Source organism: Planococcus citri, chromosome 3, assembly GCF_950023065.1.
Source record: "Planococcus citri chromosome 3, ihPlaCitr1.1, whole genome shotgun sequence".
NCBI lineage: Eukaryota > Metazoa > Arthropoda > Insecta > Hemiptera > Pseudococcidae > Planococcus > Planococcus citri.
Genome location: NC_088679.1, coordinates 15735320 through 15760354, shown reverse-complemented (window position 1 = coordinate 15760354; position 25035 = coordinate 15735320). Strand labels below are relative to the sequence as shown.

At 34.0% G+C, this 25035-nt stretch overlaps 2 protein-coding genes across 4 annotated transcripts in view; one reads left to right on the top strand and one right to left on the bottom strand.

Moving 5' to 3' along the window:
• LOC135841264 (nephrin-like) overlaps positions 1–25035 on the top strand; it is a 1354679-nt gene that overhangs the window by 337031 nt on the left and 992613 nt on the right. The window lies entirely within an intron of this gene.
• Positions 3401–7822, bottom strand: LOC135841167 (uncharacterized). 3 transcript variants are annotated; one of them, XR_010557854.1, is made up of 4 exons: positions 7671–7822; positions 6900–7075; positions 4445–4873; positions 3401–3952 (listed from the first exon to the last, which is right to left on the bottom strand). XR_010557854.1 is itself a non-coding variant. In XM_065358001.1 (4 exons), the coding sequence occupies exons 2-4, from the start codon at positions 6911–6913 to the stop codon at positions 3629–3631; spliced, it is 462 nt and encodes a 153-aa protein (XP_065214073.1). In that variant the 5' UTR covers positions 6914–7075; positions 7671–7816; the 3' UTR covers positions 3401–3628. The 3 variants fall into 3 exon arrangements, 1 of the variants encoding a protein (XP_065214073.1); XM_065358001.1 differs by having other exon boundaries at positions 4445–4568; positions 7671–7816; XR_010557855.1 differs by lacking the exon at positions 6900–7075 and having other exon boundaries at positions 4445–4568; positions 7671–7816.

The following is a 25035-nucleotide window of genomic DNA, read 5'->3' as shown; positions in this document are numbered from 1 at the left end:
TCCTGCCATTTTACCTGTGTGCTTTTTTGTCATCGTCTTCGTATGAACGCCCACGTTTAATATGAGATTGTGTCTTGTCTAGTGTTATTGAAATTTCATTTTTGTGCTTTAAAGTATAAGCCTATAGATTACCTGCCTGGAGAGGTGGGATGATGAAAGGGAAGACATTATGAAATTTGCTGCCTGCTTTTATCTCGTAAGTTGTGTGCTCTTCGTGTGCTCTTTGTGTGCTTCGCGTGATGGGTGAGAATTATTGGTTTGGGAAATTGGTTATATATGTAGGTGTAAAGAGAGACCTTGAGGCGATGAAAAAGCTGTCAATGTTGACTCGAAGACAGGACTCATTTATCAAAACAGTTATAATTTTGGACCTTAGGTCATCTGAGTCATCGAAAAGTCATCCTTTTGGCCTAAAATTGAACGCAATTGGGTACCGAAAATTGATCAAATATTCTTAAAATTGAACGAAGATTTGTCAAAAATGAAGAATTTGTAATAAAAATTACCTACTTATTGTTGAATTGACTTCCCAGTTACCGTAAATAGAAAATTTGACAATTCTATGAGAATCAACCATCGAAGTTGAATTTGAAACCCACACAATTCCAAATACATAAATAAATAAATAAAAGTCAGAGTAAAAATTTGTGGAGTGAAAGAGTAAAACATGTCCTAGATTTTGAAAAAACTTGATAAGGAATTATAGATACAATCATGTATTTTTCGATAATTTTTATAGTCTGGGAGCCCGCTTAAGGATAAATTGCACCCCTCCGTCGATCCTCCGGGACAACTTTTTTCTTAAGGGGGGAGTCCTAAGGAACATTTCTAGCCCTTGTACTCAAAAAAAAAAGTGGCCCTACTTACAAAATGGCGGCCATTTTGATTGATAGGTCAGCCGAAATCGCAGATTTTGCGTTCCAACATAGGACTTGCACAACATTTTTCAAACTGTACAAAGGTAGATCGAAAGATGAAGAAAAAATTCATCTCCTGTCAAAATTTCAAGTGCTAAAGTGCGTTTTTAGATATTTGGTGAATTTTTGAAAATCCAATTTAGGCCAAAAATGAGGGAAAAAATCAAAATTTTACCAAATTGACCAAGAAAGCTGAAATTAGGGATATACCCTATCTTCGACATGTCAAATCGGTTGGAAACTGTTTCAAACTGTTTTGAGCATTTCTGGAGCCTCCAGCAGATTTTTGAAACTCGAAATTCCCGCAAAATTTCACCAAAATGGAGCTGGAAAGCTGAAATTTATTCTGCAAACTAATTTCAATACGCTACGAAGTCGACTGCAGGTGTATTTCAAGTCGTTTTGGAGCCTCCAGTGACTTTTTGAAAATTACTGGAGTCTCCAGTAGATTTTAGAGATCAACAATTTCCCATCATCAAAGTCGACAGCAGGTGGATTTCAAATCGGTTTGGAGCCTTCGTCGACTTTTTGAAAATTACTGGAGCCTCCAGTAGATTTTTGAAACTGGAAATTTCCCAAAATTTCATCAAATGGAGATGGAAAGTCAAAATTCATTCTGCAAACTAATTTTAATATGCTACGAAGTCGTCTGCTGGTGGATTTCAAGTCGTTTTGGAGCCTCCACTCACTTTTTGAGAGGTCGTATGGTGTTTTTTGGAAAATTGAAATTCCCAAGAAGTAGCTGGAAGCTTCAAAACCATTTGAAACCATTTGAAACCACCATGTAGTAGGCTTCATATTGTATTGAAATTAGTTTGCGAAGTAAATTTCAGCTTGCCAACTCCATTTGGTAAAATTTTTCGGGAATTTCAAGTTTCAAAAATCTGCTGGAGGCTCCAGGAATTTCAAAAAAGTCGATGGAGGCTCCAAAATGATTGGAACCCACCTGAAGTCATCTTGAGAGGGTGTTAAAATTGGAGTGTAGAGTAAATTTCAGCTTTCCATCTCCATTTGATGACATTTTGTGAAAATTTAAAGTTTCAAAAATCTGATGGAGGCTCCAGTAATTTTCAAAAAATCGATGGATGCTCCAAAACGACTTGAAATCCTCCTGATGCTGACTTCGTAGCGTATTGAAATTAGGGTGCAGAATTAATTTCGGCTTTCCAACTCCATTTGATGAAATTTTGTGGGAATTTCGAGTTTTAAAAATCTGCTGGAGGCTCCAATAATTTTCAAAAAAGTTGCTAGAGGCTCTAAAATGACTTGAACCCACCTGAAGTCGTCTTCAGAGGGTGTTAAAATTAGTTTGCAGAATGAATTTCGGCTCTTGAAATTAGTTTTTAGAGTAAATTTCAGCTTTACAACTCCAGTTTGATGCAATTGTGTGGGAATTTCGAGTTTCAAAAATCTGCTGGAGGCTCCAGAACTGCTCAAAACGGTTTGAAACAGTTTCCAATCGATTTGGCATGTCGAAAATAGGGTATATCCCTAATTTCAGTTTTCTTGGTCAATTTGGTAAAATTTTGATTTTTTCCCTCATTTTTGGCCTAAATTGGATTTTCAAAAATTCACCAAAAATCGAAAAATGCACTTTGGCACTTGAAATTCTGACAGGTGATAAATTTTTTCTTCATCTTTCGATCTACGTTTGTACAGTTTAAAAAATGTTGTGCAAGTCCTCTGTTGGAGCGCAAAATCTGCGAATTCGGCTGACCTATCAATCAAAATGGCCGCCATTTTGTAAGTAGGGCCACTTTTTTTTTGTGTACAAGGGCTAGAAATATTCCTTAGGACTCCCCCTTTAAGAAAAAAGTTGTCCCGGAGGATCGACCGGGGGGGGGGGGTGCAATTTATCCTGAAGTTGGCTCCCCGACTATTAGTTTTGCGTCCACCCTTTTGAATCCATTTTGGAGTTTAAAGTCAAAAATGGTCTTCAAAAATGAATTCTGCGTCCTAATGATCAACATTTTGATGCAAATAAATTGTATTTTTGGAAATTGTTCAGACTTGCGCACCTCCTCTTTGGAGTCCATTTTGAGGTTAATGGTAGAATGGTGTTCAATAATTGATTTTGCGCTCTCGAAAACCAAGATTTTCATTCTCTTATCACGTTTTTTTATGATTTTTACTCTTGCAACTCCTCTTTGAGTCCCATTTCGGGGGTTAGGTTCAAATAATCTTCAAAAATGAATTCTCCGCCATTGAACGCTAGAATGTTGATACTCAGGTGGCATTTTTTTGTTGTTGAAAATTTAAAGCAACTAACATGAAGCAAAAACCCTTTTGCAATCAGCGAATAGCTGCTAGATTGTTTTTTTTTTCGGTTTTGTACATGTCTTCTTATGTCTTGTGTTGAAGAGGTGTAACGAGACAGTAGTAGGAATAACAGCTCTTATTTTCCACCTCGTAAGAACATTTTCTTGTTTTAACTCTCGATATTACCCCGAAAAAGTTTGAAAAATGAACAGAAGCCGTTTTGGAATATAAAGTTTTAATTCAATTGCGTTGGCCAAAAAAAAAATATCAATTACAAAAAAATGAGTTTGCTTTAAATTTAACAAAAAAAATTGAAAATTAACAAAATCAATCACTATTGTACAGTACAGGTTACGAATTAAAATATCTCGTAAATTGTTATCAAACATCAATCTAGAATATTTCTCACAATTATTGGTCTACTCTTTTTGTACCTGTATACCTACCTAATATTAGTGATTTTTCGACCGCTTGTGGTGTTGCAAATTACGAGTTTTGAAGAAGAATTCGCAGCATATCTGGCATTTGAAAATTTGAAGATTTGTTTTACCACCATGGAACTCTTGAATATGGTGCGCTTTTTTGGAATTATTGGAAAACGTCAAATTCCTTATGACGCAATATGGCTCCCAGCATCTTGCATGCACGCGTCCGGATTCGAGCGGTTCTCGTATGACTTGTTTCAAAATTTCAGTTGCTTCGATGTCAGAAAAAGCGTCCACTTCTTTATCGACGAATCTTCGGTATCTAGGATAGACTCGAAGATTTCGAGGTGTCTGAAAATATACATAATTATAACGTGATGGGTGATTTTTGTAACGTTTTGGTAAAGAAAGAAATAGCTTAAAAAGACGTATAAAACACGTTATTATGTACGACAGATTGCTGAACTTGTGATTTGGAAATTTATTAATTTTGATATAAGCTCATGGAAAATGAGGGAATGTTCAGCGAAATTATTCAAATGGAAGCAACTAACCCATATAGCACTCGAATGGGTAGTTAGAGCTCCTCATATTAGAATTATTCAAATTTTACGTGATGTAATTGTGCATTCGGACTCGTAAGGCAAATGTCAACTGATCGCGAAAGAGTTCCATTATAGAGAAATTACAACGCTTGGATTTTTTTCCGGCCATATTTTCCGCAAACGGAAGAAATGAAAGAAATTGAAAAAAAAATTGTGATAAGCTGTCAGTTGACCATTATTATACATTACGAATTGATGAAAAACGCATTTGAAAGTATAAAATCTCATAATCACTCACCATATTTTCGTCATTTTGCAACATCGTGTCTTCGCAGTTCATCGTTACCATGCTTTCATCACATGGCGGCATCGCCTCTTCACAATCCGTAACCATATTTTCATTATTTTGCGACATCACCGGTCTTCACAATTTGCATAAAAAATGTATGGAAAATTAGCTCTTACATATAATAAGCCTGTTGCACAAAGTCCTCAAACGTCACTGATAAGAACGCTTCAAACTTCAAAGTCCAAAATTCCAAATGATGTAAATATCACAACGCACAGCCAACTGATGTGAGCCATGTGAGCCAACGTAACCAACGATAATTATATTTTACTCAGTGCTGCCAGTTACCAGATAAAATGAAAGAAGACGTATGTAGGTGGCGCACTTACATTTTTGCAAAATAAACAAATCATTTGTTTTTGTGTACGAAGTACGAACCTAAAATGAAAAAATAAAGTCTCTTACGAGTTTTAAAAAAATTGGAAGAGTAATAAATCAATCAAAAAAAAAAATGTAGGGATTGAAAATTTCGATAAAATTCAGAAAAATTTGCAAAAAAAAAAATGTTTGAAAAATAATTCCTTCAAACGACAAGTAGTAGGTACTTAACTGCTGGTAAAAGTATGGTATCAAAACCACCGTGAATATTTTTTGAGAGTTTTTATTCCAGACTTGACACGTTTAGCAGCTTTTTTTGATGAGATGATTTTCTATCAATTTTAGCATATAAAAATTCAGAATTTTTTTCGGTTTTAGGAGAGAAGATACTGGTATAGGCTCAAAAATATAAACATCACTTACTCTAAACTGGGCATGAATGTTTATGAATGTACTTGCATCTGCTATGGTCAGTGTTGAAAACCGTTTGGAACCACCACAACCGCTTTTTCAGGTCAGGTGAAACGGGAACCAGAACCATCAGAACCGTTTCAAAATGTGGAAAAGAGAAGTACCAAAAGAACCACTAAATTCAAAAGGTTCCAAGAACCATTAAATGGGGGAACCTTAATTGTAATATATATCAAACAAATTGGGAACCGTTTAGTACCAATTGAGGGTTTTTTTGGAAAAGACCACTAGTATGAGAACCAGAAAAAGGTTCCATTGCTGTTCATGAAGAACAACCAGAACCCCTTTTCAGGAATCTGTTCTAAAGGTTCCTGATAATTTTTTTTTTTTTTGAATCGCCCCATCTCTGATTTTGACAGAAATGTTTATGAGTATTATTTGAGGTATTGGAGTTGAAGTATCTTGGGGTTGAGGTTGCCTGATGGATAATTTTCCTTCAATAGTGCCTTCTAGTTTTGTGTTCATCACCTTTCTGTTTTATTTCTAAATGTAAGTTTTTTCTTGTTTTTCATTCCTAGTATAGTATACTAAGTTAATCATTCCTTGATGTTTTGGTTAAGCGTACCCCCCTCCTCATTTGAAAAAAAATGATTCGCAAAAGGTTGGATTACGTTTTTTATGAGGTTTTTGAAGGGGTGACATGCAACCTTTACCTACCATGAAACTTTGCAAGAATTTCTAATATTTTGACCAAAATGTTTAGTATTATCTGAGGTGTCTTGGAGTTGAGGTTGGCTACTGGATATATTTTTTTTTATTTTTCAACAGTGATTCAAATTGAATTTTCAATGATTGGTACCAACCCTGTCCCCTTTCCCAAAAATGCAACCTTAATTTAACTTTTTTTGCGAGTGGGTATGAGTCGAAGTAAGATAGGCATTTTGTGAGTTTTTACTATAAGTAGGTAAGGTTTCCTTTTTTCTTGTTTTTTTGATTTCTACTTTTTTTTTGAAAGTGGCCATTACTCTAAGTAAAATAGAACTCTGAAAACAAGTGCCTAGCTACCAGACATTTTTAAGTTTTTTCATTATTTCACTAATTAGTAATTGGAGCGAAAACTAGTAAGAACCAGGAGAACCGGAACCAATTGAAGTGGTGTTCTTATTGGTGGAACCACCAGCAGAACCAGCAAAACATTAAAGGAGAATCAAAAAGAACAACCAGTCTGTTTGAGTAAGAAAAAAATTGAGAACCATTTTGGAAGAACAATGTAAAAGGTACCTTTTGGAACCAAAACAAAACCATTTCAAAGCCACAACTGGGAACCTTTTGAGAACCGAAACCAGAACCACTTATTTTCAAAGGTTCTGAAAACCACAACCATCACAACCAATTCAAATCCAAACGGTTTTCAACACTGGCTATGGTACAAATGGCTACTTACCTACCTAAGGTTTTAAAAGCTTTTCTTTCACATTATAGGCGTTTGTTTGAAATGAATCTTTCAGTACTCAGGCCTCCTTACAGTGATTGGGTATTAAGTATAAATTTGTTTGAACTCTGAAGATTTCATTTCCCAACAATTTTCATTAACCTCTTTAACATAATTATGTACTTTGATTCAATTTTCAACCCCTTATCATGTCGTAGTACCATCGAAATTAGAACACTATACCTATAGGTATTCATCCTTCTTCGATCTGCGAGGTGACTCTATTTTTTCGCCGGTAGTACCATCGAAATTAGAACACTATACGAGTAGGTATTCATCCTTCTTCGATCTGCGAGGTGACTCTATTTTTTCGCCGAGGCAAGTTTTCGCCAATTTGTGTTGAATGGCTATCGGTGGGCCTGGAATTGTTCATATTATTGTATCGATGTGATCTATTCTGTTCGCTAAGGATTCGATGAATTTGGAGTGACAGTGTGGCACAAAGACGTTATCTTTCTGGCGATAGTAAAGTCTGGCTACAACAAACAGGGGTATGCTGGTCTGTCATTTTCTTGCGATAGCGTATTTTTCAATTGACTAGAGAAATACCCATGACATTTTCAAAAATTTTACAAGAGTTCGTTTTTTGTAAAAAATGAAAAAATATGACAAATAAAATCTTGAAATTTTATGCAGTGGAACCATGAGATATTAAAAACATGAAAAAATTATGTTCGATTTTTTTGTTTACCCGTTCATTTTTTTAAAATATCTCGGGTTCTACAGCATAGAATTTCAAGATTTTTGTAAAATGTATCTTCATTTTCTACATAAAAAGGCTCTAGTATAATTTTATAAACGTGTTAGTATTTGAGTCATAAAAAGAGATTCGCTTTTGAAAGAAAATGGTAGGCATATGCTCCAATTGTTATAGTGCAATAATCGAAATGAAATATCCTCTTGATAGTTCGCCTGATGTGACAATATCGGTAAATGGAAGCAAAATATACTTACATTCATTTTTGATGTTCGGATAACTCTCAATTACGCAAATTTACGATTACCGAAATAAACCATTTAAAATAACGTTAAAATTTGACTAGAATAAAATATAAAACGCAAACTCTAATTTTACCATCTTTATTCGATGAAACAACAAAACATATTAACAAGAAAATCTAAATTACAAAGTACAACTTAAAAGTTAAAGCTGTAGTCGGATACATTGTATGTACATAACGTTACAAGTAACAGAACGATAAAATAACGAAACAGTTACCTATAACAAACTTAAACCTAGATCTCTAAATTGGTAATTACCGCAGGTTACCGTAAAAAGGCACAACAATTTTCTCAACAAATTGAAAATAGCATTAATTATATTTTACTCAGTGCTGCCAGTTACCAGATACATTATTCGGTTTTCGAATAATTTCAAAATGAAAATAAAATACGCGTATTACTTACTTGATGATGAATACTTGAATAAAATTCTTGTCTAAGCGCGTGGTTGAGTACGTGCATAGGTATCAAAAGAATCGAGTGCCATTCTTAATACTTAACTTTATTCGAAAGTCCATCTGACCCAAAGTCTGCGGCAACAAAATAAATATTTAACCCCGTTGGGGAAAATGAACAAATACTCGCCTCTATCGCCTTTAGTTTGTTGATGCTTCCTGAAATTTCATCCGTCTCCCTTTTCGAAATGTCTCCTGTAATAACGCAGCATTATTAGTACACTAGGTAGTTAGTACACATGTACATAAGTATATAAAAAAGCTAATGAAGAATTTAAGCATAGCACAGAGGTACGATAAACTCTATCGAGTACGAACGTTAGCTTAAAATTACAATCGTTCATTTCCGTAAGATCTTTATGCAGCGAGACAAAACTCGTTTTCTATTTCAGGTATGAGAAAAATACCTAATATCTACCTGATCGTAAAAAGAAAGCTTCTTTCATGTTTGCAAAAAAAAAAATATATATATTACGGAGGAAAAATTTTGATGAAATACTTACATGCAATAAAATGGATAATGTATTCAAGAAGAAGTAGATATGTAAGTGGTGCACTTATATGTATTTATAAAATTAACAAATCATTTGTTTTTGTGCACGAACCTAAAATGAAAACTGCCTCTTACGAATTGAAAAAAATGGAAGAGTAAAAATCAACCAAAAAAATGAATAATAATTAAGTAATAATAATAATAATGAAAATTTTGTCAAAAATTCAGAAAAAGTTGCAAAAAAATTGCTTGAAATTAATCCCTTCAAACAACGAGTAACCATACTGGTAAAAGAATCATTGAAACCGAAATGAATATTTTTCGAGATTTTTTAGTCATGAGATATGGTTACATTATTTCTTCATTATTCTATTCCAGACTTTTGGCAGCTTTTTTTTGATGCCATGAGATGATTTTCTATCAACTTTGACATCTAAAATTCAGAATTTTTCTCAATTACATCAACGTGATCAACATTTTACAATTATCTCGTCAAGTTTTAGGAGAGAAGATACTAGGTAGTGTAGGCTCAAAAATATAAACATTACTAACTCTCGTATCACGCTTATCACAATTTTGACAGATATTACAACTTTTGGGCATTGAATCTTATGAATGTGCTTGCATAAAGTTGCATTATATCACGACAAATTATTGCAATATGGTACTTACCAATGACTACTTACCTACGTAAAGGATTTACAAGCTTTTTTATCACATTGTAGGCGTTTGTTTGAAATGAATCTTTCATTCCTCAAGCCTCCTTACAGTGATCAGGCATTTATCAGAACTCTCCTGATTCAACTTTGGACATTTTATTTCACAACTATTTTCATTAACCTCTTTAACATAGGTATTATTTGGATTCAATTTTCAATCCCTTATTATGTCTTTGAATCCTAATCCTCATCTTTTACAGTTCTTAAGACTAATGAACAACCCTGATTATTTTTGCATTAGTAAATAAATATTCCTCGATTGCTAATGTTGTAGTATCGTCGAAATTAGAGCACTGTTCAGTATTCATCCTTCTTCGATCTGCGAGGTGATTCTACTTTTTTGCCAATTTGTGTGGAATGGCTATACTGGTGGGCCTGGAATTGGCCATATTGTACCTATCGATGTGATCCATTCTGTTCGCTAAGGATTCGATAAATTTCAAGTGTGGCACGTTAACAGTGATGGGAACTTGAAATGTCTTTTTTCCCACATGTCAGCTTAAAATTTCCCATTTTTTCCCTCGCGTCGTACCAAAATTCCCCCATTTTCCCACAAATTTCACTTCAAAATTAAAAACTCTTTCCCCCTTTTTTTCAAATTTAAAGCTGGTTTCAACAAAAGTAATTTAAACACTTCAATTGCATGCATAAAATAACTATTTATTATTTTTGAATTTTCAATATCCAAGTAAACAAAATATTCATTGGTGAAAAAAAGGAAAAAATGAACAAGAGATGAATACCACTTACAACTGCGAGTAAAAATTTAATTTTACAGAAAAACTTCAAAGAAATAAGGAACAAGAAAGAAAAATTATCATTTTTACAACTAGGTGAATGCAAGTAAAAACTAACTTACACACACAAAAAAAAAAAAAAACGAAACAGTTACAGAAAAGTGCATAGATGGGTAATTCTCAGAAAAAAGGTCAATTTTGATGTGCATAATTTTGAAAAATAAAAATCATTTTTTTGGAAAATTTCAAGTGGGAATCATTTGTATAGGTGTCCCAGATCCCTGTTCTAGTGTTGGCCTCAATTCAATCCCCCCCACTGTGGACCCCGGCCCCCCTAAAACAGCGATAATTAGGATTCGACCCTCATCGATGTATAATATGTCGATTGATATGTTTTCGAGGTCGTAGAATTCGAATCTGGAGTTATTTTTTATGTAGATGTGGAGGGGGAGGCGTGGGGAGTGGGAAATGTCAAATTTTGCTTATATTATCGTGTAATAATATGTCAATTTATGTTTTTCAGGCCGCAAAGTTCGAATCTGGACTTATTTTTATGGTAGGGGTAGAGGTAAGGTGTGGGGAGGGAGAAAATGTCAAATTTTGCTTGTTTTATCGTGTAATATGTCGACTAGCGCGATAAAAGTACAGCTGTCTGAAATTTGGCCAAGTCGAAGGACAAATGGGCGCTGGACAAGCCGAAGGACAATCTCAACGTTTTTTCGTTTCTAGCCTTACCAACTGGACATTATTCGATTTTTAACACGTAATAAATGTGTACTTATCATGTAGAATAACTTCCCTTTTTCAATTATCGTTTTTGGCGGGTTCATCAGGGTAAATAAAAAGGCAAGCCGAAGGACACCAATTTTGCGAAATATCATAGTATTTTCAGAGACAAGTACGATCAGAACGAGCCATTGCGTAGATAACATTGCGGGGTAACATTTTTATGAAGACAGTGAACCAGTGCAGCCACTCACCAGAAAAAAATATTGGATTGGGAAGCTACCAAAAATAATTGAAAATTGCTCGAAAATTTGCGCAAAAAGTGTGTGACAGTTTTCAAATGTGAAATGTCAGCTTCCTATGGACTTATTCCAATTGCAATTTGCACAATAATGGATCTTCGTGTTCTATGATAATGAGAGGGTGCCAATTTTTCCCCAAAAAAATGAAGTTCATGACACTTTATAACATTCATTTTCAAAAACATGGTGTGTGACAGCCAAGTCGAAGGACATTTGGGGTATAAAATCGAATGTACACCAATGAAAGGAGGGGCTAAAAATTTCAATACCATATGTGAAATGTGTGGGGGATGATCCTTGAATGGACCAAAAAAAAAAAAAAATTCATGCTAAAACCTTTGAGAAATTTGCCATGTACCTACACGATTTTTACCTTTTTCTGAGATTTACCCAGGTTCTTCCATAAAGTTGGAAGAAAATTATACTCTCATCTCTAATTCAACGAGTTCCAGACCATGAAAAACTTTCTCAAAAATTCCTGTACTAACGGTTCTGAAATTTTCAGAACTTGAATAGTATACCTAAGCTGACATGACGTTTTCGAAAATTTGACAAGTTTTTTTTTTTGTAGAAAATGAAAAAATATGAAAAATTTTACAAAAATCTTGTAATTTCATGCAGTGGAACCTGAGATATTGAAAAAATGATGTTTGATTTTTTGTTTTCACATTCATTTTTTTAGATACCTACATATGTACGTATCTCAGGTTCTACAGCATAGAATTTCAAGATTTTTGTAAAATTTGTCATATAATTTCATCATTTTCTACAAAAAAAGGCGCTTATAGAGCAATTTTATAAACGTCTTAGTTTTCGAGTCATAAAAAAAGATTCGCTTTCGCAAGAAAATGGTGGGCATGCTCATTGTACGTAATAGTGCAGTACCTAATTGAAATGAAATACAAACACATAGATAACTAAGCAGGTAATAGGTATTTGCCCGTGTTGGCTCTTTTATCAAATGCCAATTCCCATTTTTTATCTATTTCATTTTTATCCTTCGATACTTCCATCGTGTACACTGTAATCAAATTTGATATCTATACCTATAGAAGAAATCATCATTACCTACTGGCTTTTGAAATTATTTCAAAAACGATGACAATTTGTGTAAGTACAAAAAAGTACAGAAGAAAAAAATATAAGTATCAACTTACGAGATACCTAATTCAAATAAATCAGTAATAATAAAAATGTCAGAAAAAATTACTTACTAGATGGAGTTTTTGTAAGTTACTTACGAAAATTTTCAATTACAAATTACAAAATTCTTCCTTTTTCTATTTTTACGCGGTCCAGCTTCATCGTGACAGCTTCTAGCAAAAGGTGAACCATTGAATTTCTTGATGGACCACTGGTTGATCCTCTTGATAGTTCGCCTGATGTGACAATATCAGTAAATGAAAGCAAATACTTACATTTGTTTTTTCGATAAATTGAAAATTATTATCTGGTAGCGTTATAACGAGTTATTTTATCTATTGTTGTTTTTTACCATTATGTTAATCACAATTAAACAAACTCACCATTCAGTATTGTAAATGAAATCGTTCCAATAGCTTTAAAAGTTGTCGGTATTTTTCGCAGAAGTAGTCGATTGAAACTTTTCTGTAAGCTTCGAAATTTCCGATGGACATCATTATTGACCAAGGGAGTAATTTGAATTTATCTGACATAAAACTGAAGTTTTCTATCGCATATTTTCGGACATAAAAACATCTGGAGAAGTCTTGATTATAACCCTCTGACGTCAAGAGCTCTTGACGTCAGAGGGTTATAATCAGGATATTTGTAACCCGATTAGATACAGGAATCTTGACAGAAAATTGAACAAACGTTTTTGAACAGTTCTGTTCCAGGATTTCTGCAACCTTGTTACAAATATTCTCACTTGGTCAAACTTTGAAAGAATCAAATTTTTGATGAGAGGTACTAGGTACATTCTTTTAATAATATGGTCATTATCTAGCCCATTAGACGATTTTATCTGTTTGGGTTTTCCATACACTTCCCGAATAAAATCAGTAATTTGTCTTGGATGTCACACGAAGGCAGTTCGAAATCTATTTCAACATACCTATTAAATATGTATACACTGCATTACCTTACCTACTGTGTGATTGTTAATGCACATTACATGTTTGCAGTTCTTGCTTATGGTAATTATTGTCTTAACTGGATCGTCTTCTCGTAAAGTTCCACATAGGTATCGGGCAAATCGGTAATGGAGCTTTCTTATAATCGATGTTTATCGATGTATCTTCCATCTTAGTGCGTTGTTGCAGGTTCGTATCGATCAATGATCGATTCAATTTCCTTGTAAGTATACAATTCTTCGAGATCTGCTATATCGTGAAGCCTCCTCGTTTTGCCATGCTGGGTATTCTAGGCATAATTCCTTCGAGGAATCAACTATTGCAGGTGGCAGCATAAAAGGATCTTATCAGCGTGTAGATTCAGAAAATAAGCGAGTAATTCCTTCGTGTGATCAGTCACTTTTTGAAAACCTCATTTCGAGCCCCATGGGCACCCAATACCTACTTCTTCATCTTCTTTTCCAGACTTGACACTTTTAGCAGCTTTTTTTGATGCCAGATGAGATGATTTTCTATCAACTTTAGCTTCTAAAAATTCCGAATTTTTCTTAATTTTATCAACATGATTAACATTTTACAATTATCTCGTCAGGTTTTAGGAGAGAAGATACTCGTATAGGCTCAAAAATATAAACATTACTTACTAAATATGAATGTGCTTAAATAAAGCTGCAATATCACCGCAATCGCAATAGTACAAATGGCTACTTACCTACAATAAGGTTTTATAAGTTTTTCTATCACATTTTAGGTGTTTGTTTGAAATGAATCTTTCATTCTTCAGACCTCTTTACAGTGAAGAGGTATTCATATGGGAACATCTTTTCAACAACGGTATAAATTTGTTTGAACTCTGAAGATTTTATTTCCCAACAATTTTCATTATCCTCTTTAACATACCTAATTATTTTGATTCAATTTTCAACCCCTTATCATGTCTTTGAATCCTCCTCATCTTTTGCAGTTCTGAAGAAAACTGGCTCTAGTAAAAATTTTTAAAGAGGTCTTAGTTTTCCAGTCATAAAAAGATTTGCTTTTACAAGAAAATGGTGGGCATGCTCCTTATAGTTATAGTACATTGATTGAAATGAAATATATAAACACATACGTAGAACTAAGCGCAGGTAATAAGTACATTGGCCGTGTTGGCTCTGTTTTCAAACGCCAATTCCCTTTTTTCTTCTATTTTACCCTTCGATACTTTCATCGTGCACCCTGTAATCAAATTATAGAAAAAAAACAGCCTTATTGGCGTTTGAAAGTACCTATTTCAAAAACAATGACAATATACAAAAGAAAAAATACTTATATCAACGAACGAGATAATAAAAATGTCAGAAAAAATTACTTACTAGATGAAAGTTTTTGTACATACTTACGAAAACTTTCAATTAAAAATTGAAGCTATAAAATTCTTCTATTTTATATTTTTACGCGGTACCGCTTCATCGCCACAGCTTCTAGCAAAAGGTAAATTAGATATTGAATTTCTTGATGAACCACTGGTTGATGCTCTTGATAGTCTTGATAGTTCGCCTGATGTGACAATATCAGTAAATGAAAGCAAATACTTACATTTGTTTTTTCGACAAAATCTATATACGATATAAAAAATGATTGCCATATTCTTTTAACTCTGAGATCTCAGCAACGGCTGAACCTATTTTGCTCGACGATGTCTCAAAAAAAAGCTTTTGACCCGTAGATGTGCAGGTTTTTATCAAAAGTTCAAAAAGTTGCGCAAAAATGTTCAAAATTGGAGAGGGGCAAGAGGATTGTAAATCATGCACGTTTGCCACCTTATGTCAGGTGTATCAACCAGACTTTTCCCCTTGAAAATAATAACACTAGTTTTCTGAAACTTGGAAAGTACTCAAATACTTAATCACTATTTATAGTACCGTAATTTCCAAGTATGAACATAATAGTACGGCATATGACAATAGGAGTAATTCTTTGACTATATAATACTGGACTGCTAGCAGTGATGAACGTGACGGGTCCAACATGTCCGTTCTATAAGGCTCTGTTCGCATCCTCTCTCACCGCACTTCAGTGGAATTCGCCCTAGTTGTTTACGCTCACTTGGGTGATTCCACTGAAGTGCGGTAAGAGAGGGTGCGAACAGAGCCTTATAAACCGGAATAACGTTATACATGTTGGCAACGCGACGTTATCAAATTCACGTGTAATTTAGGTAGGTGCTAGCAGTCCAGTATTATATAGTCAAAGGAGTAATTGCACCCCCCCGCCGATCCTCCGCGACAACTTTTTTCTTGAAGGGGACATCCTAAGGAACATTTTAAAGCAAAGTTGCCAAAAAAAAAGTTGGCCTTACTTACAAAATGGCGGCCATTTTGATTGACAGGTCAGCCGAAATCGCAGATTTTGCGTTTTAATATAGGACTTGCACGAACTTTTTCAAACTTTACAAAGGTAGATCGAAAGATCATGCAAAAATTTATCACCTGTCAAAATTTCAAGTGCTAAAGTGCGTTTTTCGATTTTTGGTGAATTTTTGAAAATCGAATTTAGGCCAAAAATGAGGGAAAAAATCAAAATTTCACCAAATTGACCAAGAAAGCTGAAATTTGGGTTATACCATATTTTCGACATGCCAAATCGATTGGAAACGGTTTCAACCCGTTTTGAGCAGTTCTGGAACCTCCAGCAGATTTTTGAAACTCGAAATTCCCACAAAATTCCATCAAATTGGAGTTGTAAAGCTGAAATTTATTCTAAAAACTAATTTCAATACGCTATGAAGTACTGCAGGTGAATTTCAAGTCGTTTTGGAGCCTCCAGCGACTTTTTGAAAATTACTGGAGCCTCCAGTAAAGTTTTGAAACTTTGAATTTTCATAAAATTTCATCAAATGGAGATGGAAAGCTGAAATTTACTCTATACTCCATTTTTAACAGCCTCTGAAGACGACTTCAGGTGAATTTCAAGTTATTTTAGACCCTCAAACAACTTTTTTGAAAATTACTGGAGCCTCCAGTAGCGTTTTGAAATTTGAAATTTCCCCAAAATTGTATCAAACCAAGATGGAGAGTCGAAATTAATTCTGCAAACTAATTTCATTACGCTACGAAGTTGACTGCTGGTGAATTTCAAGTCGTTTTGGAGCCTCCAGCAACTTTTTGAAAGGTTGTATGACGATTGAAATTTCCCAAAAATAGCTGGAAGCTTCAAAACTATTGAAACCGCCATGTAGTCTGCGAAGTAAATTTCAGCTTGCTAACTCCATTTGATAAATTAATGTTGGGGAATTTTCAAGTTTAAAAAATCTACTGGAGGCTCCAGTAATTTTCAAAAAAGTCGCTGGAGGCCCTAAAATGACTTTAACCCACCTGAAGTCGTCTTCACAGGGTGTTAAAATTGGGTTGTAGAGTAAATTTCAGCTTTCCATCTCCATTTGATGAAATTTTATGAAAATTTAAAGTTTCAAAACTTTTCAAAAAGTCGCTGGAGGCTCCAAAACGACTTGAAATTCACCTGCAGTCGTCTTCAGAGGCTGTTAAAAATGGAGTATAGAGTAAATTTCAGCTTTCCATCTCCATTTGAAGAAATTTTATGAAAATTCAAAGTTTCAAAACTTTACTGGAGGCTCCAGTAATTTTCAAAAAGTCGCTGGAGGCTCCAAAACGACTTGAAATTCACCTGCAGTACTTCGTAGCGTATTGAAATTAGTTTTTAGAATAAATTTCAGCTTTACAACTCCAATTTGATGGAATTTTGTGGGAATTTCGAGTTTCAAAAATCTGCTGGAGGTTCCAGAACTGCTCAAAACGGGTTGAAACCGTTTCCAATCGATTTGGCATGTCGAAAATATGGTATAACCCAAATTTCAGCTTTCTTGGTCAATTTGGTGAAATTTTGATTTTTTCCCTCATTTTTGGCCTAAATTCGATTTTCAAAAATTCACCAAAAATCGAAAAACGCACTTTAGCACTTGAAATTTTGACAGGTGATAAATTTTTGCATGATCTTTCGATCTACCTTTGTAAAGTTTGAAAAAGTTCGTGCAAGTCCTATATTAAAACGCAAAATCTGCGATTTCGGCTGACCTGTCAATCAAAATGGCCGCCATTTTGTAAGTAAGGCCAACTTTTTTTTTGGCAACTTTGCTTTAAAATGTTCCTTAGGATGTCCCCTTCAAGAAAAAAGTTGTCGCGGAGGATCGGCGGGGGGGTGCAATTACTCCTATTGTCATATGCCGGACTATAAGAAAGTAAACAAATATAGCAGAAAAGTAGCCTAACAGATTACTTACACCAATCACATTCAGCTTGCCATTTTTCTGGGAATTTGTGGGCCATCGACGACAATACTGATAACATTGTCGTCGATCCGATATTCGGCAGATTATTTGAAGTCTGGAGATTTTATTTTCCAACAATTTTCATTAACCTCTTTAGCATAATTATTTTGATTCAATTTTCAACCCCGAATTATGTCTTTGAATCCTCCTCATTTTTTGCAGTTCTGAAGACTAATGAATAACCCAGATTATTTTTGCATAAATAGCATTCATCAATTTCTATAATGTTGTATCATCAAAATTAGTGCACTATAACAGAGGCTGGTCCGCTATTTTCTTGGGAAAGCGTATTTTTCATAACTCTCGACAAGTATGACATTTACAAAAATTTTACAGGAGTTCTTTTTTGGTTTTAACGTTTATTTTTTTAGATATGTACCTATCTCAGGTTCAATAGCATGAAATTTCGAGATTTTTGTAAAATTCGCCATGTTTTTTCATTTTGTACAAAAAAACCTCTTGTAAAAGGTTTGTAAACAACTAAACATCATAGTTTTTGAATTATAAAAAGATACGCTTTCACAAGAAAATGGTGGACATGTCCCTTGTCATAGTACACAAATCGAAATGAAATATAAACACGTAGAACTAAACGTAATAAGTAAACAGGTGATAGGTATTTAGCTGTGTTGGCTCTTTTTTCACAATGCCAATTCCCATTTTTCATTCATTTTACCCTTTGATTGTTTTATGAGTATCCTACCCTGTAATCGAATATATGTAAGTATATAGAAGTCAACAACCTTAGTGGTTTTTGAAATTTTATCCTTCGAAAAAAGGCATGTTTTATGGTATTTTATTGCATTATTATGTGCTTCTTGCGTTAAAAATTAATTTATTTTTTTCCTTTTGTTTTAGGTGAGTTCCTATGTCAAGACATTACTTAACGTAAAACATTTGTGTAAGATACACTTACCTATAAGTATAATGCCGGAATAATAAGTTCAGAATATGAGTGAGTAAGTAGGTAACTATTCATTTAAGTATATACATATACAAGTACACAATTGATTATTGAGACTGTTACCAAACAGACGTATTTCCACCTACCATCACCAGTGATGATGTACAGGATGTTTCGGTGAGAAAATTGTGACCACATGCGATTCTAGTAAGAGACGAACAAAAAATATTCTCATGATTGGTTGCTCATCTTGTAAAAAGAATTAGGTACCTACCCAATGTATCTAAATACGTATTCAGCAAAATCTCATCCAAGCTGAATGTAACTTGACTGCTTTTCGAGAATTTAAAATACTTTTCCATCATCCCTGCAAGTTTGAAGAAATTTGGTTGTGAACTGCGAGAAACAAACATTCACAAAGTCTGAGGAAAACTCACCACCCCTTTAATTTGACCAATTGGCAACGTGTTTATCTGACGTATTTCCTTAGTGATATTTGGATTTGAAATTCGATTCTTTTATTAGCTCTCGCCAGGATACTTACAACATCGCCTGCAATAATTCGGAATTATATTGAAATACATATTAAAGAAATATTCACAATGCGTTGAGTATATAGCGTAATGTAATTACTTAAGGAGGAAGCTCGAAATCTTTTTCAACATAAATATACACTAAATTACCTTACCTACCATTAAATTATACATTGACAATTGTTGTGTAGTTGAAACTATGTGACTTGGTGCGGGGCAAATAATAATTGTTGCATTTCAATAACATAGCTTTCGCCTTCTACGCTTGTCACCCAAATATCGAATATTATGTTAGCTTGATCAACTCTTCTTTTTGGCTCCCTCTCGTGGACTTTGATGTCATATATCCAATTGAGTTATTTTCATTTCAGGGTGAAAAAAATCAATGTCCTCTGTATCGGATGGTTCAGTGATGAAGCCATCTAGAGCATCGTAAAATAGATCGCCATCCTCGTGACTGATGTATAGGAAGTTATATACCAAAAATACGTAATTACATACATTGAACAGTCATCATCTGACCAATCCTGTGATTCGAATGTATATATATACAAGAATTAACATTTTGAGGAATTTATTTTGGTTTTTACACGGCCTGCCTACTTTACTTTTGAGAGGTTTGTGTTGTTTGTAGTCGGTATTTGCCCTTTTGTTGATCAGATTGATTTTTGCGATAAACGTATACTGGGTGTCCGAGGAGTGATGGTATAAATTTTCAGATTCGGATATAACCGAGTACCTACCTAGAAGTAAAAAAAAAGTCAGATGAACAAGTTGCCTGTTTTGAAAATTTAGAGGCAAAATACATTTTCAAAATGTAAGAGCCAAAATCCAATTTTAACCATGGGGGTTCGGTAGTACTTTGAAAAATGAACCAAATTACCGATTATATGACTTTTTGCCCAACTTGCAAATTGAAGGGGCTACAAATGATTTTTAATTTCAAAAAACCGCGATGAAAAATATAAGTAAATGCGGAAATGAATATACTGCGTTAAGAAATAACCAAATTTTATTCTGATCATTTTTTTTTTCAACTATAAAATTTAAAATGTTTTTGAAGCTCGATAATTTTTGATACAATTTTTGAGCTTCAAAATTTTTTTAAGTAGAGTAAGAAAAAAAATGATCATAACAAAATATGTTTATTTTTTGACGTCGTATTAATCATTTCCGCATATATTTTTTTCATCGCGATTTTTCACAATTCAAAATCATTTGTAGCCCCTTCAATGTGTAAATTAGGCAAAAAGTCATGAAATATAATTTTTTTAATTTTTCAACGTGGCTAAAATTGGATTTAGGCTCTCAGTTTTCGAAAACTTATTTTACCCCTATGAACTCGTGTGAAAGATGAAACAGGAAAAACGCATTTCGAGATTCAACTAGACTTTTCCCCTTGATAATAATACTAGTTTTCTGAAACTTGGAAAGTACATACTCAAATACTTAATCACTAGTACCGTAATTTCCAAGTATGAAAATGAGGAAGTAAAAAAAATATAACAGAAAAGTAACAGATTACTTACATCAATCACATTCAGCTTCAAACACACTTTTTGGCTTACGCTTACACTACTACAAAAAAAAAATTTACCACCAAGTTTTACTTCTTAGCTTGGTTCAAATTTCGTTGTTACAAAAAATAGAAAAAACAAACACTTTGATCAGAAACTAAACAAAGTGGGCCATCGATGACAGTACTGATAACATTGTCGTCGATCCGATATTCGGCAGATTATTTGAAGTCTGGAGATTTTATTTTCCAACAATTTTCATTAACCTCTTTAGCATAATTATTTTGATTCAATTTTCAACCCCGAATTATGTCTTTGAATCCTCCTCAGTTTTTGCAGTTCTAAAGAATGGACAGTCCTGATTATTTTTGCATAAATATACTAAATATTCCTCAATTTCAATGTTGTAGTATCATCAAAATTAATGCACTATAACAGGGGCTGGTCTGCTTTTTTCTTGGGAAAGTGTATTTTTCATAACTCGACAACTATGACATTTTCAAAAATTTTACAGAAGTTCTTTTTTGGTAAAAATGATAAATATGACAAATTTCGCAAACAATTTTGAAATGTCATGCAGTGGAACGTGAGATATTGAAAAAAATAAAAACGATAATGTTCGATTTTTTTGTTTTCACGTTCATTTTTTTAGATATATCTCTGGTTCGACAGCATGAAATTTCAAAATTTTTGAAAAATTTGTTATATTTTTTCATTTTGTGCGAAAAAAAAACTCTTTTAAAATTTTTATAAACGTCACAGTTTTTGAATTATAAAAAGATAACTTTCACAAGAAAATGGTGGACATGTCCCTTGTCATACTGCGCAAATCGAAATGAAAAATAGACAGATAGAACTAAATGTAAGTAAATAGGTGATAGGTACCTACATATTTAGCTGTGTTGGCTCTTTTATCACAATGCCAACTCCCATTTTTTATTTATTTTACCCTTTGATGCTTTTATCCTACCCTGTATCAAATCTTATGTATGTCTAATATAGAAACTATTTTAGGTTCAAAGTTTTACCAGATGTCCAAATCAGCCCCTTTCTTTTGATTTTATTATAGGTTGGCTGATCCGCTGTAATTTTGATATCCTCTAATGAGGAGACGTTGGTACAGCCTTAGTGGTTTTTAAAATTTTATAAACGATGACCATTCCCATAGAATTTTTTGATGGACCAGTGCAGGGGTTCATTCTATTGATAGTTCGCCTGATGAAACAAAATCAGTAAATGAAAGCAAACACTTACAGGGAATAATTCTTGGCTTAACCACCTAATAATTTCTCTATATGCCAGTAATTCCTAATCTCACTATATCATAAATGGCGCCCAAAAGTGGTAAAACTTTGCATGTCGCTTTTGACGCTCTTTACCTAAGTATAAGCATGTATTCCAAAAACACTCAATCACTCTATTATCAAAAATCAAAATAATGTTCTGCTTTTCAATAAAAATTGTGAAAAAGTATTATAGGTACCTACATGTCTTACTAAAATGTTTACCTACTTTTTGGCAATCTTACCGAAAATTACCAGAAAAAAAGACTCATTTTTTACCCTATACATTGTACCTAATAAAAGCGACAAAATTTTTTTTAAAACATTTACTTACTTTATAAAAATTTGTTTGGATTCTTATCAACACTTCTCTTCCTAATTCAAAGTTTTTATAAGTACAAGTATTTCTTACAGTATTGTTGATATCAATCATACCTAAAACACAAAAACACATTCGGTTAGCCTATCCACAGGTTAATTCATAGGCGCTAAAGTAAGCAATATTTAAGAAGCCGAACATGTCCAGGTTAGATTACGAACTTTCCTCGCAGAGGAGACTTCACTACAACTTTTTTCAAACTAGGACTTAGCCTGCCATGGGTGACATGGTAGATTTATACAGGAGTAGTACCTACATATATGTATATCAAATGAGCAAAAAACACAATTACTATCTTGCAATCAGCCGAATCAGCAAATAGCTGAGGACTTGCTCTGTATTTAAGGGATGATTTCGCTTCATCAGATTTGTCACCTTTAGATTGAACTTGAAGTAGGTACCTACTGTATGGAGCAAATTAAAGTTATATAATTTCTTTCTTTTTTTATTATCTTGTAAATTACAACGGCCATTATAGCCTCTATTAATTAGGGTACTAGGGGGCTTCGCCCCCTAGGTCGCTCCGCGACCTCCGCCTCCATAGCTCGCGCACTCGCTTCGCTCGTGCTGCTCGCCCTGGCCCTCGCTTCGCTCAGGCCTCTCGCCCCTCCGGGGCTCACTTTTTTAACAACTCAACTCATGCCCCTGCTCCTAAATGCAAATCAGCTGAAATGTGTCAATAGCAAATTCTACTCTGGTTCTAAAGTACAATGTTTAAAAAATTCAAGTTTGAACAATATTTCTATCAATTTCTACAATGAATTAACGACATTTTTTTTCTCAAAAAACTTACATCTATTCACTTCAGATTTATACTTGGCGTATTGAATTACTCTGGTATACTTACTGACTTGATAATTAGCTATCATCATTTTTTAGGAGTAAAATTTCTGAAATTCTATATGTAAAATTGGGTAGAAAAATGTTTAAAATTTTTGTAAAATGATGGCATAAAATGAGTAGGTAGTGAGTATGCTGCAGTAATTCAATCCTATTAAATGAAAATCTGAGGTAGGATAGTCAAATTTGTATCCCAAGTGTAGAAACCCTACCAGTGGTGGCTTAGCTAAGAGAGGAACGTGACTTGAGCCCCCCCCCCCCCCGCGAGTGAAAATTAGAAATAATGCACGCAATAATGAACCGTTTTTTCGACCCATTTTTTTCAACAAATTTTTCGCTCTCACTTCACTTGAGCAGTAATTGCACCTTCATTTCCATACAAATTATCATATGTACATTACGAAGGGTTTCCATTACATTACCTCTAATTTCGATTTTTCATACCTAAATATCTGGTTTTGCCCTCTCTTTGAGAAAATTCTGGCTACACTGTACTGAACCCTTCTTCATCTTCACTTTAACTTTTTTACAAACAATGTTCCACTAAACATTTAAATTTGTGCTGTTGAAATAAAATCCTAACCCAAATGATCTCAAGTGTAGAACCTCCTCTCCTTATTATTTTAACAGACACCACATTCCAGTTTTGAAAAAAATAAAATACTATAGCAATGAATGTAACTCGCAACACAACAAACAACAACATCATTCCCTCCTCAACACCCCTACGCTGTAAACACGCCCACATAGCAACGTTCTGAGTGTATTGTTGTCGGTGTGCATTGTAATACGTGCATTTATAAACAATAGAGAAAGTGTTTTTTCAATTTTTTCGGCCTTTAATTTGAAAAATTCCGATTTTTTTTCTTGATGACATATCTACACGTCAAAAGGAACGTTTGAAAAAAAAATTGTCGAAATCGGTTCGATAGAAAAGGCTGGCGAACTCTATCAAGGTTTCTACTCGAAATTCTATTGTTTAAACACAATAGAAAACGTGTTTTTTCAATTTTTTCGGCCCTTAATTTCAAAATTTCCGATTTTTTTTTCTTGATGACATATCTACACGTTAAAAGGAACGTTTAAAAAAAAAATTTGTTGAAATCGGTTCAGTAGAAAAGGCTGGCGGACTCTATCAAGGTTTTCCTTCAAACATCTTTTAATATATAAGGATGTAGTATAAAAAAAAATAAAATAAAATAAAAAATTGCATTACCACACTTGCTGGTAGAGGTGGATAGTTAGTGCAATATCACGATGAGCATTCCGAATGTGTTTCTTCATGTACCTGATCTTTGACAAATTAGCAACTACAGCACTTTGGCTCGCGTTTTTAAGATTATTGGATATGATTACCTGAGGATCTATTTGTGTTGTTTTTGCGATATTGTTGATGGCAGACGTCAATTTTTTAGCTTAAAGTTTTACCTAATAAGGCGTCTGTTTAGGTACCTACCTACCTAAAATTTTTACTTCAGCAGAAACTATGATCTCAATTAATGATCAATTTTTTAAATAAGCCGAAAGTTTGCCGGCGCTTTTGTCGTCAGCGACGTCTTATTAATTACAAATTTGCTTTCTGCTTTTTGCACTTTTCCACTTCATTTAATTCGTCAGTTTGGCGCAAACGTTATCTCTTTGGTCGTTATTCCTCCGTTTTCTTCAATCAGCTCCCCAGGCATCGAGTAGACCCCAACGTAGAATTCCGGCTGAAGGAGAGAATTGTAGACTGATACATAGGACCTCTTGCTCATTATGCAAGAATCTCTTCAGGTACTTATCGCGACATTGATCAAGCGGATTCGCGGAGTTTCCATCTAGTTTACAGTATATATATACTACATTTGGTCTCATCACTACCAGATCTGATCTGCCAGAATTAGTCAAGGTTTCCATAACAGAGTCATACTGCATGAACCAGTATTAAATGCAATTGAAAATGAAACATTGCTTACTAGTTCATTTTTTTGTCATTAATACACATACTTACTTAATAACGAATGTATGAT